The 18,244-nt window shown below is 36.3% G+C and overlaps 2 protein-coding genes across 2 annotated transcripts in view; both read right to left on the bottom strand.

Annotated features, from left to right (window-relative positions):
- Positions 1-2,025, bottom strand: part of elmod1 (ELMO/CED-12 domain containing 1) — a 12,098-nt gene extending 10,073 nt beyond the window's left edge. Inside the window, exons 1-2 of the mRNA XM_015397614.1 lie at positions 1,892-2,025; positions 1,722-1,732 (exon numbers count right to left, since the gene is read on the bottom strand). Of these exons, the coding sequence (XP_015253100.1) occupies positions 1,722-1,732; positions 1,892-2,025 (145 nt within the window). The remainder of the gene's footprint in view (positions 1-1,721; positions 1,733-1,891) is intronic.
- Positions 2,026-4,344: 2,319 nt separating this feature from the next.
- Positions 4,345-18,244, bottom strand: LOC107099474 (solute carrier family 35 member F2-like). The gene is made up of 9 exons (XM_015397613.1): positions 18,004-18,244; positions 17,362-17,464; positions 14,840-15,012; positions 12,421-12,548; positions 12,047-12,212; positions 8,112-8,268; positions 7,952-8,004; positions 7,713-7,867; positions 4,345-6,206 (listed from the first exon to the last, which is right to left on the bottom strand). Exons 2-9 carry the CDS (start codon positions 17,448-17,450, stop codon positions 6,009-6,011), a joined length of 1,119 nt encoding a protein of 372 aa, XP_015253099.1. The 5' UTR covers positions 17,451-17,464; positions 18,004-18,244; the 3' UTR covers positions 4,345-6,008.

Below are 18,244 nucleotides of genomic sequence, written 5' to 3'. Positions count from 1 at the left end.
AGGTCATTTTGGGCCTGCAATTCCCAAAACTGTCCCATGCCACTGAAAAGGAAGACTTTAGGGTCATTTTTTGGCCTGACAGACCACGCAAGAAGTTTTGGTCCCCTGCATAGTGATTGGTGTTGAGATGATGTCATTGGGACTTACCCAATGACTTAACATGTGAAGAAACTATGTGTTAATTATTTTTCTACATTTCCATAAGGTGGTCTGTGCTTATGCCTCTTATCATACCTAATAGGTTCTTAGAGCCAGATAGGAACATCCCAATGCTAAAGGAGTTATAATAGAAAAGATACAGACTCCTTTGCCTACACGGTCAATACTATTTGGACACCACTTATTATGGCAATCGGTGATGAGCCTCCGCTCTAGCAAAAGACCCCTGACCGGTTAGCTGGGATCCTGTTGAGGCTCAATCTGGTTTCTCTGGAGGTTCCTTCCTTCCAATCAAAATTAAATTATTTTCTTTCCACTATAGCCACATGCTTGATGAGGACAGAATACATGGCTTATGGTTGTATTTTAACTCTTACATAAGCAGATGATCTGATCTTAATTGAAAAAGGTTATGAGCTTAACTTTTTGACTAGACTTCTTCAACAACAGTTATTTTATTATTATTTCTGGACATGTGTTCATGAACCAGTCTTCTCCGCAATTGTGTAGCCTGACACAGACTGAGACTAGGGCTGAAACAATTAATCGGATTAATCATGATTAATCGATTATTTAAATAATTGTCAACTCATTTAGTAATTGATTAATCATTAAATGGAGTATAGAGACCCTTAAACATGCCTTTCTCTGACAGAGCGACCCACTTAGAGCAGTAATTAAACTAAAATTGTAAATAAAATAAAAAATTAACATTTTGCATTTAAGATAAAAGATCTTTTTTGTGTGTCTATATGCTATATCCAAAACTCATCAAGTGGAAAAGTTTTACCTGGTTTGATTTTGTAAAAGGGGTTCTTTAAGGAACCTTTGGCTATCTGATTATTAACTAAATTAATTAAAAAATAATTAACAGATTAATCGATTTGCAAACGAATAGTTAGTTGCAGCCCTAATTGGAGCCATTTATAGATAAAGAGACACTTTGTAGGAATTTTATGAGACACTAAATTTGAGGTTTTCACTATCTATAATTGTCAGAATTAGAAAAAAATATTTAAATATTTAATGTGAAATATTTCATATTATCCTTAATGATTCTATAATTATATATATTTCACTTTCTGAGATGAGGGATGAACATTTTGGAAAAACTTGGAAATTACTGTAATGTAATGAATGAAGTACATTTTATTTCTATGTATGGCTGATAATGTGATGTCAAATGCTGATATCACTTCAGACTGCATTAATGAATGTAAAATAAATATACTTTTTAATTGGGCTATTTTTCCATCTTTATTTCAACCTTCATTTTTAAATAAATAACATTTATTTTTGCTGGCACGGCTGAATGAGTACAGTCTGTCTGAGCATCAAAGCTCTGTGTTTTACAGCAAAATGAGGAACATGCTGAGCTTTTAATAGAAAAGACTCTGGAGGCCTCTTGGTTAACATGTGCTTCATTATAAAGAGCCTCCCATTCAGCACTCAGTTACACACACCACTAACTGGGAAGATCTTAGATGGGAGAACTGGGAATGCTTTGAGTGAACATTTATTTCCGTCATGTTTTGATGCGTTGCCTCCATCTTGATTCTTACCTGAGGAAATGCTTCATCTTGGCGGCTGTGACCCCTCAGCTGTCTCCTGTGTTGCTTCGTTTCAGTGATGACCTGAGGACAGAGGATAGATTCTCCTTTTTGGTCATTCTGTTTTTCTCTGTTTTCAGGCTAAAAAACCTCGGAGCTGTCCGTGGTGCTGACGGGTTAACCCGCGCTCCGCTCCGCTGCAGCACCGAGCTCTGATCCCTGCGGGGTTCACTGTGCGGGAGAACCTCTCCAGCAACCGCATAACAACACATGGAGGCATCAGCAAACCTTTCAGAGGTTCTGCATCCTCCTCCATGCAGGAGTAATCCCGCAAACCGAGCGATTATTCCTACCTGTCTGATTAGCAAAGCGCAGACGCTAAATAATCCGCAGTTGAAGCCGAAAGGCGCAAATAATTTAATATCGGCTGCGGACGCCTTGTAGCGGAAATATGATTTTTTTCTTACCTTTCCAAATAAAACGATTTGATGCAGCTGGATGATTCTGCGGAGGTGCTGCGTTGTGTTGCCCAGCTACAGTCTGTGCTGCTCCTCCATGATGACATCCACCAACTGGAGTATGGCAAGCCCTTATAGCATTTTATTCTAACATCCCTCAGCTCATTGTCTTTTTAGAATAGAATTCAACTTTATTGTCATTGCACTGTCACGAGTACAAAGCAACGAAATATAGTTTGTATCTCTCCAGAAGTGCTATACAGCATATACATATTACTACAGGTTTATGTGCAAGCAAAAGGTATTAGTTAAGGACTGTAAAACTTTGCGTATAAATATAAATATGAATATGGGAGCTACATGATGAGATTATACAGAATATACAGAAATGATGAGAAAAGGATTATATATGTATTAGCGGGTTTGTCATTTTTAATAGGAGAAATATAGTTTGAAAAAAATGAATGCACATTTAGATGATTATCTATCTTTTGTTTACCACATAACAGATTTGGGTTCTGTACCTTTATTTTTTAGGATTTCAGTTGCAAACAGAATATTTTGTGATGGTTTTATAGCCTGTAGAAATTTCGTTTCTTTGTCTCAACTGGACAAATTTCAAGAAAATGGAGCCCTTTCCAGAAGCATCTATATGTGTGTCAGCTTTTGAATGGAATATCTAGGGACATAAATATGATGCAAGTGACCCTTCTCTATGTATAAGTAATAGACCAGTCGTAAAAACATAAACTTATTGAACCATTTTTTTTTTTTAATTTTTTTGTGAAAACCTCTGAGTGGAAAAAAAAGGTGTCTTCCTAATAAAATATCTAACATTACAGTTCTCCTGTATTAGTTATTAAAATTTCTATTTTTGTGCATGACACAAAAAGGATAAACTTTTATTAATATAAAAAATAATTCATTACTTCATTTTTCAGCTGTGACACTTCCTAAAAAGTAAATTATAGAGGTGTTGCTCCAGACTCAGTGATCCTGTGAGCTTCCAAAATACTTTAAAAAGTTAAAAAGTAAACCACTGAACTTTGTTTTCCAAGTTTGAAGAAGTTTTGCTTCCCATCCAGGAAGCTTTTTCAATTAAAAATGTCTAGAGTAGCGTTGAGTTCCAAGCTTATAGAGTGACACAAACAAAGGCCTTGTTATGGCTTAGAAAACATGCAAATTAAACCGAAAAGACAGGTCCAACCCTTAGTAATGGGGAGTCGTTGAGGTCATTTTTGGCCTGCAATTCCCAAAACTGGCCCATGCCACTGAAAAAGGAAGACTTTAGGGTCATTTTTTGGCCTGACAGACCAGGCAAGAAGTTTTGGTCCCCTGCATAGTGATTGGTGTTGAGATGATGTCATTGGGACTTACCCAAAAGATAAATAATTTTCAAAATTATCTATATAAGTTGACCCCCAGTAGACATATTTTTTCTGGAATTCTTTTGTATCCAACTAGTCACTTGTTGCAGGACTAGTCAAACCGATTGGAGCTTTAAAATCCTAATCCTGCTCCAACATTACACCATTTCTGTATATTTCTCAGTGACTGTCACCTAGAAATCCTTTATTATACATTAAGTTGAACGACTCCAGTTTTACATTTAGAAATAATCTAATGAGGAATTATTTGAACCATTTTCTTTGCATTTATTAGTAAACTAATGCACCAAGAATACAAATGTATAAATTCAAGACTTTCGACAATCGGAGGCTGTTGCTGCTGTTTTATCAAAGACCGTGTTCAGGTTCTCTAGTTTCTTTTAATTAAAAGACAAACATCCAATTCAGATTTTAAGAATTTCCAGGATAATAACTCAGGAAAAGACCTTGGATAAATGCTAAATGGAGTTGCCCTACTCCTAAAAGCTGCATCACTGACACTGCAGAACACAGACAACCAACTTCCTCCAGCCCTGCATGTTCTCTACCTCATTTACTTGGCTATTTATGCAGCTGTGTTTAGTATTCAAGTCATTACAGACCATACAAACGTTTTCTCAATAGGTGAAGGTTCTTCCAAGTTCTGCACTGCATGGATGTGTGTTTAAAAGCTTGAAAGTGGACAGAAAGAAAAAGAAATATCTAACTTCAGCACTGGACGTCACCACATTTAATACCATTGGTTAAAAGATATGAAAAATGAAACAAACACAGATATATGAAGTCAGTTTAATGATAAAACATCTGGCTGCAATGTAACACATTCCTCTGACAACATAAAGTCATCTACAGCATCTTTGGTAAATAAAAAAACAAAACCATAGAATAGAACCTGCAGCAACAAAAAAGAAAAAAAAAGGAAAACTATTAAGACAGTTAAACTTTTAGTGGATTTTTTTTTTAATTTTTTTATTAAATCCAGTTCCATATATTTACTTTGTATTAAATATACACTCTACAATTTGGAAAACTTTATGCAAGAAACTGATGCAGTGATTGAACAAAAGGACACTTTTTCTAATTTATTTTGGCTGTTTTTCAACATTTTAATGTGGCTCCATCCATGGTAAAAAAAAAAAAAAAAGAAAAAAACTGAAGAAAACAAAACATTTATGTTTTTCTTATCAATTCTCACCACAAAGTAAAGTGCTGCTCAGACTTACAATTCTTTTTAGTAGATGTGCCCACTTATAAAGCAATTTAAATGGAAAAAATTTGTTATCTGTCATTGTTGGTCATTTTATCACATTTCGCTATTGGTCCAATTCATAGAACTGGACTGATATAAATAACCAATGTTAATTTCTGTCTTATGGTCCTGGATATCCTTGGTAGGGGGGGGGCTTTATGATCATATCAGTAAATACCAGTTATTTGCGACAGCAGAAATAACATTGGACATCCATATAAGCCATTTTAATGTCAATGTATTCCTAAAAAAAATATAAATAAATCCCATCACCACGGGTGCGTAAAACATTTAACAGCCAAATTTCAACACCTCAAAACATTGGGTATTTTCTTCTTTGGCATTTTGCAGTCTAAAACGTAGCCGTCTTCGCAACAAAGCATTTTTTTTAACCCCCAAACAAAGATATAAATACAATTTTCTTATTCTATAAAGCAATGCAATAATAAAAAAAATCACAATGATAACTGTAATAGAAGTATAATTGAACAAATAGCACCTTTAAGGCCACTCTGCAACAAAACAAGGAAAGCTTGACAAAGTGATTCCAGTAAATAATCTCTACCAGCCAGAGGCTGTTTTGATCAGAGTTCAGAACCGCTGATATTTCAATCTGATTAACTGGTCTGAATGGAGTTCAGAACAAACAAAGGAAAAAAAATGTAAGCAATTCATAACAGATCATCTCCATTATTCAGCAAAATGTGGAACTAAAAAGCAAAATAACTAAGGCAAAAGTTTCAGTTCACTGGTTCTGAAATGTGTTTTTTTTTTATGGTACAAACAAGAAAAACGGCCACATGACGGAACAATTTGAGGGCAGGGATCAGCGAGGTAAAAAAAGAAAAAGGTTTTATTAAATGGTTGCTAAAATGAGCTTTTCAGTAATATTTGTAACCTTCAGCCTAATATTCATGTTGCTAGTGGCATATTTCAGTGGGTTAGAACAGCAGTGTAGATAATAAGGAATTCAGACTGAGAAGACAAAAAAAGCTAAAGGATTTTACAAAATGTCTCATAACTGATTGTAAACGTGCACACTGTGTCCTTGTATTTACATAAATATCTGTCCTTATTGGAGAAGTTAGCTAAAGACAAATTAAATCATCTCATATCTTATCTAACAATAGTAGGAGACTGAACTCTTCTTATTGCAATGACATGACTCTGATAACTGGCCTTGGATTCAGAAACAAACATGAAGTCACAGAGCTGTGAAGGCCACCACTGTTTCAGGTCCCTGAACGTCTCCGTCTGAAGCCAGCAGCCGGTCGGAGGCGTGCTCAGCCGCAGGGTCTGCCGCCTCAGAGACGTCCGGTAGAGCAGAGGGCGTCGGGATGGCGTGGAACATGATGAAGCCCACCGTAATGATGACAAACGAGATGATGTACAGAACAGAAAACTGAAGAAGAAACAAATAAAAAGCTCATAAATTTACATTTTGGAGGACGACAAAGTAGTTTATATTTCTCCTATTTATGAATGCCAGTCGGTTGATTGGATCGATTTTATTTAGGGGTAAAAGACTAAAAGGAGCAGAAGATATTTGCAAACTGCAGTCATTGGGTTTATTTCTGTTTTGATTTTAAACTTAAACCTAGTCCTGGGAAATAGGATTTAAAAAATTAGCAAATTTTTCCCCCAACCAAATGTGATTAACCTATTTTTTGTTCCTTATTCAAATTTTATAAATGAAAATAACAAAGTTACTTCCCAAACTAGCTTCTATTTCAATCATCCCCTCTTGGAGGTGAAAAGGGAACAAAAGTCAAGTTGTAAGATAATCATATTTCCCAACCAACAATGGAAATAAATCAAACTAAATGTTTGCAGCTAGTCGTCTCACATAGTAAGCTAGTTTATCTGTTCCAAGCACACACCTAAGAGCAAAAATCTCTAAAACTGATTTCACTCTGCGCTGTGAAGGTGTGGATTGGCTAAAAATAATCTTAATTTTTCCTAAATCAAATCTTTATCAAACTAAAACTAAATCAATGAAACCCTCTGCTGCTCTGGTTGAAACCAAATTGTTTTCGTTCATTTCAGTTCTGCCTAAATTTGTGCTTTTTTGTCAAATTAAATCCCAGAAAAATAAGAACTGAAGTTAATGGTGGTAACCTGTTAGGTTTATTCAGTGATGATTATAAAATTAATGTATGTACATATAAAACATTGGAGAAATGAGATGCTTCACTCTGTCTTGTGATTCAGTCAGTGGAGCATCCTGTCTTATGACCTGATCAATTGTCCTTTCAGAACAATACTCTGTTTTGTAACCAAGTGTTATGTTCTGTTAATAAAAATGCTCTGCAGAGGAGGTCAGAGGGAGAGAGTCTTGGAAAGTTGGGTTTGGCTCTTTTCCCTTCTGCAGAAACTGTTGAGAATCCCTTTCTGTGTGAACTCAGTCCTTCTTTTACAAACCTACATTTTTGAACCTAACATAACCTGACAGAACATGCAGGGAATCTTTTACTCAAGGACATAAATATAATAAAATCAAAGAAAAGTGGTTTAAAGACCTGAACAAGCTGATAATTAACCTTTGAATTTGGGACCTGAGTTTATCCGAGAGGTCTGATAAATGTTTACATCTAAATCTCTCCAGCTGTATAAAAAAAAAAAAAAAAAAGTTCAAATATTTTCTTAATTTTTTTATTTTCATTATACTGACACAACTACAGAGAAATGAGTGTGGGGGTTACCAGTTTATCAGGGACCCAGAGTGGCATTCTGTGGGAGTGGGATCGAACTCACAACCTTAGGGTTCCAAGCTCTACGTCCTAACAACTAGGCCGCCAATCCCCGGCCAGAAAACCATCAAACCAACCGTCAGTACTGTCCAGCTCTGTTGCTATAAAGGTGATATGAGCAAAAAACAGATAAGGTTATAAAGGTGAGTGGATCTAACCTTATAGTTGAAGAGAAAAAGGCCACAAAAGAGGCTGAAGAGGTCCGCAGTGAGCAGGGACAGGTTGACCGCAGTCGCACTCGTCAGCTTCACCACCACAGGCATGAAGCTGTACAGCGCATACATACACAAAGTATAGATGCCAAACAGCGTGACTGCAGGAGCAAATTGAATGGATGTTCATTAGCAACCAGGAAGAGAAGAATCATTAAATGGTGCTTAATTAGCTGCAGACTTACTGATGTAAAGGTTCAATTGTATTCCTTTAACTGCATTGATTTCCAGAGCAGCTCTGCAATCACACAAAGAGACAGGCATCGATATTACAGCTGTGGAGGTTTGTGGCTGCAGCATGGTGGCATCGAAACCTCAAAACTGGAGCTCTTATGAGCGACTTACAGCTGCAGGCCGCTGATCAGAGTGCCGAACAGCCCCATCATTCCCAGGAACTCAACTCTGCTCAGGTTCTTCACCGTGTGCTCCTGGCACAGGTTTGATATGGCATACAGGACCGAGCTGAGCAGGACCAAACCGTCCCCCAGCACCACGTCACTGGCTGAACACAGAGAGAAAAACTCATGGATGGAAAAACAATCCTAACAAGAATTCATTCAGTAAGTCACCTTTAACTTGGCAGGAAAGAGGAAGGTATAAGAGAAATCCAATTCTCAGAAATTTTATTTTATATTTTTTGTCCTTTATGAACCAAATAGACACTTTTGGAACTTATTGTAATGTTGTGACTTGAAGAGATGCTGATGTTTAAGAGATGCATTTGAGTCTTTAGTCACAAAGATCCTCTATAGTAATAGTAAAATGTTGTCCCTCTCTCTAAACACTTCTCTCCAGCATTAAAAAGGACACAGTTCAGTTTATGCACAGCTAGTACAGGCAGGGAGTCAACAGCCAGACCAGGCCAGGGAAGTGTGAGTATTATAATATCAGTTAAGGATATTCTTTTGTCTGGCATTAGGTTTTATTATTTCCTTTCTGATGTTGTCCATGGAGAGCAATATATCAAGAACATAATTCAAAAATGGTTCTTCTTTATAATTTTAGGGTTCTCTGTATACATATGATATGAGGAATACGATGCTTGACTGCAGCTTTATTCAGTTACAGCCTTTTAAATCACCTTGCATGGTTCATATGGTTAGATTTAGCTTTAGAGTGAGGAAAACTGCAGATCAGAATCTGAGTCAAAAAAAGCATGCAGTATTTTACACATATGAGGAATTTGCTTTAGTGATTAAATGTAAAAGTAGAAGAATAGAGTCTGATATGTCCTATCGAATAAACAAATGCAAGCTGTATAAGAATAATGAAAGAATGGAGAAAACTATGTGGAATGAGGGACAGTGGAAGATATTTCGATGTACATTATTCTGGCTTTGTGTTGAGTAGGTGTATTGCAGCAAGAGAGAGAATTAAACCAGATGGATATGGAGTTCAACCACTGACTGAAGTGACGAGGAGATTAGGCTTTGTAAAATAAAACACTGAAAAAATAAACGCTGAAAAATCAAACACTGCTAATGAAAAAGGGGAAAAATTATGGCTAATACTCTCATTTTATGATGCAGCGATGTTTTCTTTTATCCAAAGAGATGATTTCAGTGTCACTGCATAGTTCCTATGTCACTACAAGCTGGCACTGTTTTAGCATCAAGGGCGGGGCTAAACATAACCCTCCTTCAGGGTAGGGGTGGGCGATATATCGAATATACCCGATGTATCTTGAATTTCCCCACACATGATAGTTGAAATGACTATCAAAACCATCAAGTACAAATGCACATGACATCAAGCCGTCTGCATCTATTTCATTAAGAGTTTCATTTTTCTTACTGACTTTGAATGCGTCATAATCCCCTCCTTCAAACGTGATTATTTTTTGCGCACTTACACTACAGCAACCTGCAAACGAAATATGGTGACAGCAGGTGTTTCAGCTAAACAATATATGGCAGTGGTTTGGATTTCACCTAGGGATGCACGATATTTGGATTTTGGCCGATATCCGATATGCCGATATTTTAAAACTCATGTAGCCGATAACCGATATCAATACTGATGTTAAAGCTGGACAAAAATAAGTAGTCATCGAAAATAGCAGTTTTGTTATCCATTTCTGACACTTTGAAAAATTATATATTCAAATATATTTTCATATGCTGATATCAAATTGATTTTTTAAAAAGCGGTATTGATCTATTTTACTTTCAAAATCTCGTGAAATTTCATCGTTCTGTTACAAACTCTCGTGATATTTTGCAAATTCTTGTGAGATTTTGTTAGTAAAATAGATCGATACCGCGTCAATATATCAACATATAAAAATATGGCAAAATTTTGTGAATTTTCGGGGGATTTCGTAGCATAACGATGACATTTAGCAATATTTCATTAGTAAAAGAGATTGATATGGTGTTTTTAAATGGCAATATATCAGCATATGAAAATATTGTGATATTTTAATGTATCAATATTTTTTCCCGCATCTTTAGAAGTTTTTAAGTCTGTAAAAAAGAAGTTTTTGAGGAAGAAGAAGAAGTAGTATTTTTTTTTTTTTTAGACTTTAGAAACTCAGAAGCTGATCAAATATCTGGTTAAATATCGGTGGGGTGGCCGATGTCCGATATTCAGTTTTAAGGCCGATACAGGCCGATACCGATAGGGGGCTGATTATATCGTGCATCCCTAATTTCACCCCAAGGACGTCAAACAAAAGGTGTAAAATTGTAAGATGTGCAGCAAAACCATTGCTGCAAAAGGTAGCAGTACAAATTTATTCCAACACCTAAAAAGAAATTTGCTGCAAAATGAAGAAAGTTGTAAACTCCGTATGTCAGCGTCTCCCTGTACACCAATTAAAACTTTATATAAATCATCCGTGAAACCGATTGCGTTGGCCTCGTTGTTTGAAAAATATCAGAGAAAAAGGAAGGGATGGAGGTAAGTCACAGACGCTATTTATTACGTTATTTAAATGTTTTTAGATGCCTGTCATGTGATCTTGTTCAGAGGTTTTGCAGGCGTATTCTAAACTTGGTAATGTTCGCAATTTTACAACTTTTTATGCTTCTTTAAAATTCCCAGGTAAACATCTATGCTAACACTTTAGAGGTGCTTTAATAATGCTCTAATTTTTGGACGGTGTTTCCACTTTTGTTTTTGTGATTTTAAGGTCAATTTCTTTTTTCAATCTGCATTTATTGTTAAATTATGCACAAAAGAGCCCTTTTTCTTTTTGCGTTTTATTTAGTATTGCATGCTTTTGCTTTGTATCCTGTTTGGTTGCTGGTATTTTGCTAAAGGTCTAATACTGACACCAAAATGTGAAAAGCTTTTAGCTGGAAATAAGATGTGTTTAATTTGAAACCAAAAGCTTGGATGAGTATATCAGTGCAATTTTATGCACTCGATTGTTTTTGAAGGTAATTTAAACATATTGTGATATATATTATGTGTTGCGATTATGTCCCAAATATATTGTGATATTAGATTTTCTTCATATCGCCAAGCCTACTTCAGGAGCCGTAGGTTTTTGATACTCATCATCTACCTTCAGTGAACTTATGTAAGAGTTTGGTTCAAATACTGACGCTCAACTACAAGCTTGAGGTATTATTATTATTATGTTCATTAGCTGGATTATACCTCTACAAGTGATACAGTAATTTACCAAAAAGATGCAGTCATACTCTGCAGGAAGGACACTAACTCCTAAAAAAAAACAAGTTTCTTCTGTGCATTATTACACAGTGGGCTTGAAAACTTTCACTTTAGCTTGCAACTAAAGTGAGCTCTAGTTCATGTCTTAAAATATAAGTCATCATAGAGCTTCTTTTAAAATAAACTTACTCGACTTGTCGGTTTATACAGCTAATGAAGACGACTTATTGGAAATAACATCTTAATTTTGGTTTAGCAGCATTATTTGAAACAAAGCCGAACCAAATATAGCTATCAAGCACAAAATATCTCAAATGACAAATATTAATGATCTTTATATTTGACTTTTAAACACAAATCTTCACACTGCAAAAAACATCTAGAAATAAGTAAAAAAATGTCTTAAATTAAGTGTATTTACTTAATTAGATAATATGCACTTGAAATAAGACAATTCAATAGTTTTTTTCTTATTTTAAATGTAAATTGTCTTGTTCCATTGGCAAAGTGTCTCACCTACCTCCTCAATTCAAGAAAAAATGCACTTAATTTGAGCAAAAATGACTTATTTAGATTTCCATTTTTTGCAGTACACTACAACTTCAAGAAGTGTTGGATGTTTGTTAAAGAGGTGGAAAAACAGAGCAAAGCATCCTTACTGGATCCTCCCTCCGTGTCCCTCCCGGCTATAATGTCGGCTCCCACCATGGCCCCCACCCCCAGCAAACACACCGTCACGGCTACAAAGTGCAAAGGCCTGTAGCGCGTCTTCAGGAAGATCCATGAAAGAACCATGAGAACCGGGATCACAAAACAGTCCAGCAGCTGAAACAGCAACAGAAGGAGATTTACAATGAATTTCAGATCAATTCATATGTTTATATGTTGCCTTTTTTCTATTATGTCCAAGTTTTCCTGGTTTAATTTAGATTCTAATTATTTCAGTTTCTCTAAATCCATTTTCTGCAGTTAAGTCTTTTCAAATGATCAATACTTATAATCATTCCAGAGGTTCGTTAAGTTTCTGTCTTACCTGTATGCTGGTCAGGGTAGTGAACTGGTACGCCTTCACTACTGTGTAGTTTGCCTCCACATCAGCCAGACCCATCACCAGATACTTCCACCATTTGGTTCTTAAGATCTTCAGGATGTTAGTGTCACCTGGAGAAGCCAAACAGTTTGTTATCTATGGTCAGGAGATAAGCCTGATTTTGTTGTTTATTTATTTCCCACTAAACTATGAACATATAAAAAAAATTAAAAGCATTAAGGAGGAGTAAAACTGACATGAAAGCCCAATAAATGATCCAGATTCCCTGAGATGACAGACATGGGGAGCCCAATGGCGGCTGGTGGAGTTTTTTTCCCACTGGGGGCTATAAATTTAAATTAGATGTATACCAAAAACCAACCAAAGATATAGAAAGTTATCACACCAGTAGATTTATATGAATGCCAACAACAAAAAACATTATAAAAACACTTTATAAAAAATAAAATTTCACATACAGGTTTACTTTTTGTAAAGGCCTGAGGCTTTGTGAAGGCAAATCTGTTTTGTATGGTCCAATATTGTGTCACAAACCTAAAAAAATAATGTACCAGTTTTATAATGGAGAAGCTATAAGTCAGCTTTATATTTATTTAATCTGTAAAACTATTTATTTTCTGAGAATGTGTTTATTTAAGAGCAACTACGCACATTTACAAACATCCCAAAAAAGTACACTATATTATATTATTTTCTAGTGACGTTAATATGAGCCGAGGCTTTGAGGAGTGTGTCGACTAATGGAGGGGGCGTTTCCCTGATGCGTGCCGAGGCGGGATTCATTTAGGGGAGGGGCCAAAATTGATTACTTCCGAAGCCTCTCTACCATGATATCACGCGACCGCTTCAGGAAGTGGTTCAGACCGCGCAAGAATCTTGACAGCCATTTAAACAGCCTCACTGTTCCAGCAAGATGTGGGAATTTGTTGTCAATTGTCAGAGTTTGGAGAGATTATAAGAATAGATTGGTTGAAAAAACAACCAATCTAGTTTGTTAAAACTATTTTGGTTAGAATAAACAATGTAATGCTCAAAATCTGAGTCACAGTTGTAACAGTAGTCTGAACTAGTATTGCTTTCCACTCCTTAGATTGTTGGTTCCAGACCCACTTTAGACAAGTATTTTGACTAATTTGCATTGGTTTGCCCTAGTAAAAATATAGATATAGGTATTATATAGGGTAATAACACTGCCAAATTAGACTGGTTGAACAGATACTTTCCAACCCGATAAAAACCAAAAACTGTAGAAAGCTATCATGTTTGAATAAAATTACTAACACGTTTCACTTTGCTCATCATTGCCCAATTTGCACAAGCACTTTCACTGTCTGTTTGAGCTTATTTCACTTAAATGGAAGAAACACAATGTAGATTAAATGACTGTTCTCTTCTAGGACATTTTACACTCAAAAAATTTCAATTTCAAAGGAACTTAAATGAAAAAAAAACAAAAAAAAACAAGAAAAACAATTGCAAAGAAATCACAGATAATATTGCTCCACCAGTAGGTGGCGACATGTTCATATGAAGCTTTATGAACTGTGGGAATCGTCATGAGGTTTCTTCTCCCCCTCACTATTATTTTCCATGTGAATCCCAGATTGTTAATTCTTCATTGCCTTTTCTAAAAAGTGCTTTAAATCAGTCCTATCTGTTGTTATCCATGCTGGGTCAGATCCTGACGTTTGAAAAGAGACGCAGGGTAAGCAGAATAAAGCATTAGCCTAGCTGCATGCAGTTACCCAAGCCTTCTTGCTAAAGCACGTCCTGGAAAAGGACCGTAGTTTCCCTCTGTGTTTGGACTGCTGATTAATATTGATATTCAGCTTATCAGGGCCAAGAGGCTTCACCTCGAGCTTCTTATGCCAAGTTCTCTGCTCAAAAGGTGTTGCTTTTAGGGAATTTACTTTTCCTTGCACCATTTCTCTCTCCCTCGCTCTACAATGCGTCTAAAACTCCTGCAACTCGACCTGTTAATCAACAGCAAAACATCTGCGCTTTGGCGGGAGGTGGTGAGCAGATACACTTCCTGTTACCTCAGGTCACTGCGTAGCTGCGCCCCGAGCTGTCCTATACGTTTGTATTACAGAGGAGCTACTGTGAATGTATAACTTTTAGCGAGAGTCAAGGGGTATACATTCTTGCGTCCTAGGGCAGAAACACGTCACAAATCCTACGAAAAATTAAATGACGCTTTACTTTCCCTTAAAGGTTATATTTTCATCTTGCACATCTAAAAAATATAGATCAATATATTGCTAAATACTTTCAATTTTAATTTAAAATGTAATTATAATCATTTCTTTGTGTCTTAATGAGGGTCATAGGGTGGGTGGTGTGGCGCTCTAGCGCCCTCTGTTGGCCAGCCGCCACTGGGTGAGCAGGTGTACAGTCTGACCTTTCTGAAAACACAGGGCTAGGGTGTAAGTGAGCAGCAGCAGGGCGTAGTTGAGGAAGCTCTGCAGCATTGGCGTCTCCACCCCAGCGTGAGCCAGGTACTGACTGCTGCCCGCCGTGCCACAGATCAGCAGAGACAGAACCTGACCCATGGCGATGGTCTTCAGCAGCTGCCTGGAGACGAAGGAACACAAGTTAAACAGCAGCTCTGATTCATGGAGGTTTTCTTCTCTCCTGCTTCCTGTAGTTGTGAACACTGTTCATAAAAGGTACACACTGATTTTTACTCATTTAAAACGGAATCGTTTAGAAGATTTAAAAAACGGGTTTAGAATCTGAAAAACCTGCTGATGAATATAAACTTAAGGCAACATCAATATTTCTATTCATATCCTTATCTAAAAAAAAGTAGTATTAGACAAAATAAGACCACAGCATTTAATCAAAAGACATTTTCATTGTCTGCACAGATTTACCAACTGCTTTTTGTTTTACCAACAGACTAAATAACAGGATAACAGGAAGGCTAGTGCAGCAGGCCTGTCATGAAGCTAAGGGAATAAATTATATACATTTGTGTGAAATGAATGGCCGCAAAATTAAGAAAAGACAGTTTTTGTTCGGTTTATCAAAAATAAATAAGAAAAACACAGCCTTTCACCATCTCTTTCAGGTATAACATGTTTTAACAAGAACACACCATCACAATTAGACTCTCAGGTTCTGCACTAGGAGCACGACAAGCTGCTCTTGGCCTATTTGGAGATCCTTCACAAGAACTAAACACTCAGTATAATTGATTGATTGACTTCATTAATCTCACAGTGGAGAAATGTACTTGCTACATCAGCTCAATAGTCAAAAAGAAGGTGCCACAGGGTATTAAATTGATATATATATATATATATATATATATAGAGTTGTTGCACAGGGTATTAAATATGAAATACACGTTATTGTACAGGCTATTAAATGGGTATTTATAAGGATGGGAAATATATATATATATATATATATATATATATATATCCAGTGTTATTGCACTAAGTATTAAATATAAAATATAAAACAGGTTATTGCTAAGGGTATTAAATGAGTATTCATATAGATGGGTATATATATGTATAGTTATTGAAATGGATAATAAATATAAAATACAAAAAAAGTTATTGCACAGGGTATTAAATATAAAATAAGAAACAGGTTATTGCACAGGGTATAAAACTGGTATTTATAAAGATGGGAGTTAATTAGTGATGCTATGAGATGAGCTAAGGCTTCGAGGTGTGCGTCGAGTAATGGAGGGGGTGTTTCCCTGTAGCACGTGTCGAGGCGTGATTCATTTAGAGGAGGGGCCAAAATTGATGACGTCCGAGGTCTCGCTACCGTGATACCACGTCACTGCTTTGGGAAGTGGTTCGGGAAGCGCAAGAATTTTGACAGGCATCTGAACAGTCTCAGTGTTCAGTCAAGATGTGGGAGTTTGCAGGAGAGCTGCTGTCAGCTGTATAGTTTGGATAGATTCTAAGAATAGATTGGTTGTTTTTCCAACCAATCTAGTTGCTTAAAGCAAATTTGGTTTAAATAAACAATGTAATGATCAAAATTTAAGCAAGCCACCAGACAAAACCAGTGTTAACACGTCACTGTTAAGGAGGCGTCATCTGTAAGAGACAGGCTCTCACTCTAGAGGTTGGTGGTTCAAGACCTGTCTTTGTCTTTTGAAAGTTGCGATTAAACTTAATTATTTTGGCTGATGAGACTAATTTGCATTGTTTTGCCCGAGTAAAAATATAGATTGGTTAAATTAGGTCGGTTTAGCCAAAAAATTGGTTGAACACAACTTCCAACCTGATTAAAACCAAAAAACGTGGAAAAACTATCACGTTTGAATAAAAATGACCTTTCATTTTGCTCATCATTGCCCAATTTGCACAAACACTTTCACTGTCTGCTTGAGTTTATTTCACTAAAATGGCAGAAAAATCTGTGCACCTTAAATGATTGTTCTAAGAAATTTTACACTTAAAACAACTTACAAAAGATTTTATTATACACACCAACCATTAACAATTTCAAGGGAACATAAAAGGGGAAAAAAAGAAAAAAAATTGCAAAAAAAAAAAAATCACAGATCACAGTAGGTGGCGACATGTTCACATGAAGCCTCATGAACTGTGGGGATCGTTGAAGCAATTTGGCCAAACGGTTCAATGCCTCATTAGGCTTCATCCTACCATCACTAGAATTATTATATATAGTTATTGCACTGGTTATTAAATATAAAACGGGTTATTGCACAGGGTATTAAATGGGTATATATATATATATATATATATATATATATATATATATATATATATATATATATGTGTGTGTGTGTGTGTATATAGTTATTGCACAGGGTGTTAAATATTGATTGCATATTAGTTGTTGCACCAGTTCTTGCAGTTATATTTCCTCATTGTAAAGTCTGATGGAAGCAGAGATGAATGACCCGAGGAAGCACTTCTCTTTGCTCACCATGAGAAGACATCCTTCAGCTTGTCCCAGCTTAATCCACAGCCATTCCTCCATTTCTCCCACAGGCTGTCCTCTGTGGCCTCCTCCATCTCTATAGCTCAGCCTGGGAGAGTTTAGATTTAATGTCATTTAAAGTTATCTTCAGCAGGTAAGCCAAGCAGAACATGAGACAAATCTAATAAATCTCACTGTGGGAAAGAAAAATGAAAACTTTGACGTCAAACTTAACATATGGTGAAAGAAATATGGTCATCCTGAAGTTATGAGTTACTACAAAATTTAATTCCTATTTGGGATTAAAGTATTTTTTTTTATTTTAATGGAGTTGCCCCTGATCTCTATGGCAATGAAAGCCTGGAAAGCAGACATCATCCTAAAAACCTAAGACTTTCGCTGTTAAGAAAACACGCCGGTTGTTAAATAAACCCTTGCTGAGTCTGTTTGTTTATTGTTGTGTTTGTGAAGCTTTAAAAGGGCCCTGCTCAAACAGCAGGAAGTTTAAAATAGTTAATTTCCCTATGAAGTTTGGTTTACCTGCTTTGCATATGGGACAGGTGGCGTCATTCAGTATGTATCTGTGTTTTACAAACTACTCACTGCTTAATTAAAGAGAAACATTGTAAAGTAAAATAAAAAGCAAACCTTTATCCCTCCTGTCATCTCATTTCATCATTGGAATATTTTCCAGATATTTCCTCCTTTTCCTCTTCTTCTACTTCTTCTTCTTCTTCTTCTTCTTCTTCTTCTTCCTTTTTGCTGGTAAATTACAAACCTTTTCCCGACATGATGGTTTTCTACATGTAGCTTTCGCCTTTCTTTGGGATTCAGATTCTAATACTGTTGGAAACACGGTTTTAGCTCCACATCTTCCACGCCGCGCGGA

This window comes from Cyprinodon variegatus, unplaced genomic scaffold (assembly GCF_000732505.1).
Source record: "Cyprinodon variegatus isolate N-32 unplaced genomic scaffold, C_variegatus-1.0 Scaffold874, whole genome shotgun sequence".
NCBI classification, from domain to species: domain Eukaryota; kingdom Metazoa; phylum Chordata; class Actinopteri; order Cyprinodontiformes; family Cyprinodontidae; genus Cyprinodon; species Cyprinodon variegatus.
The sequence above is the reverse complement of the archived record's forward strand: the minus strand, read 5'-3'. Positions and strand labels throughout refer to the sequence as shown.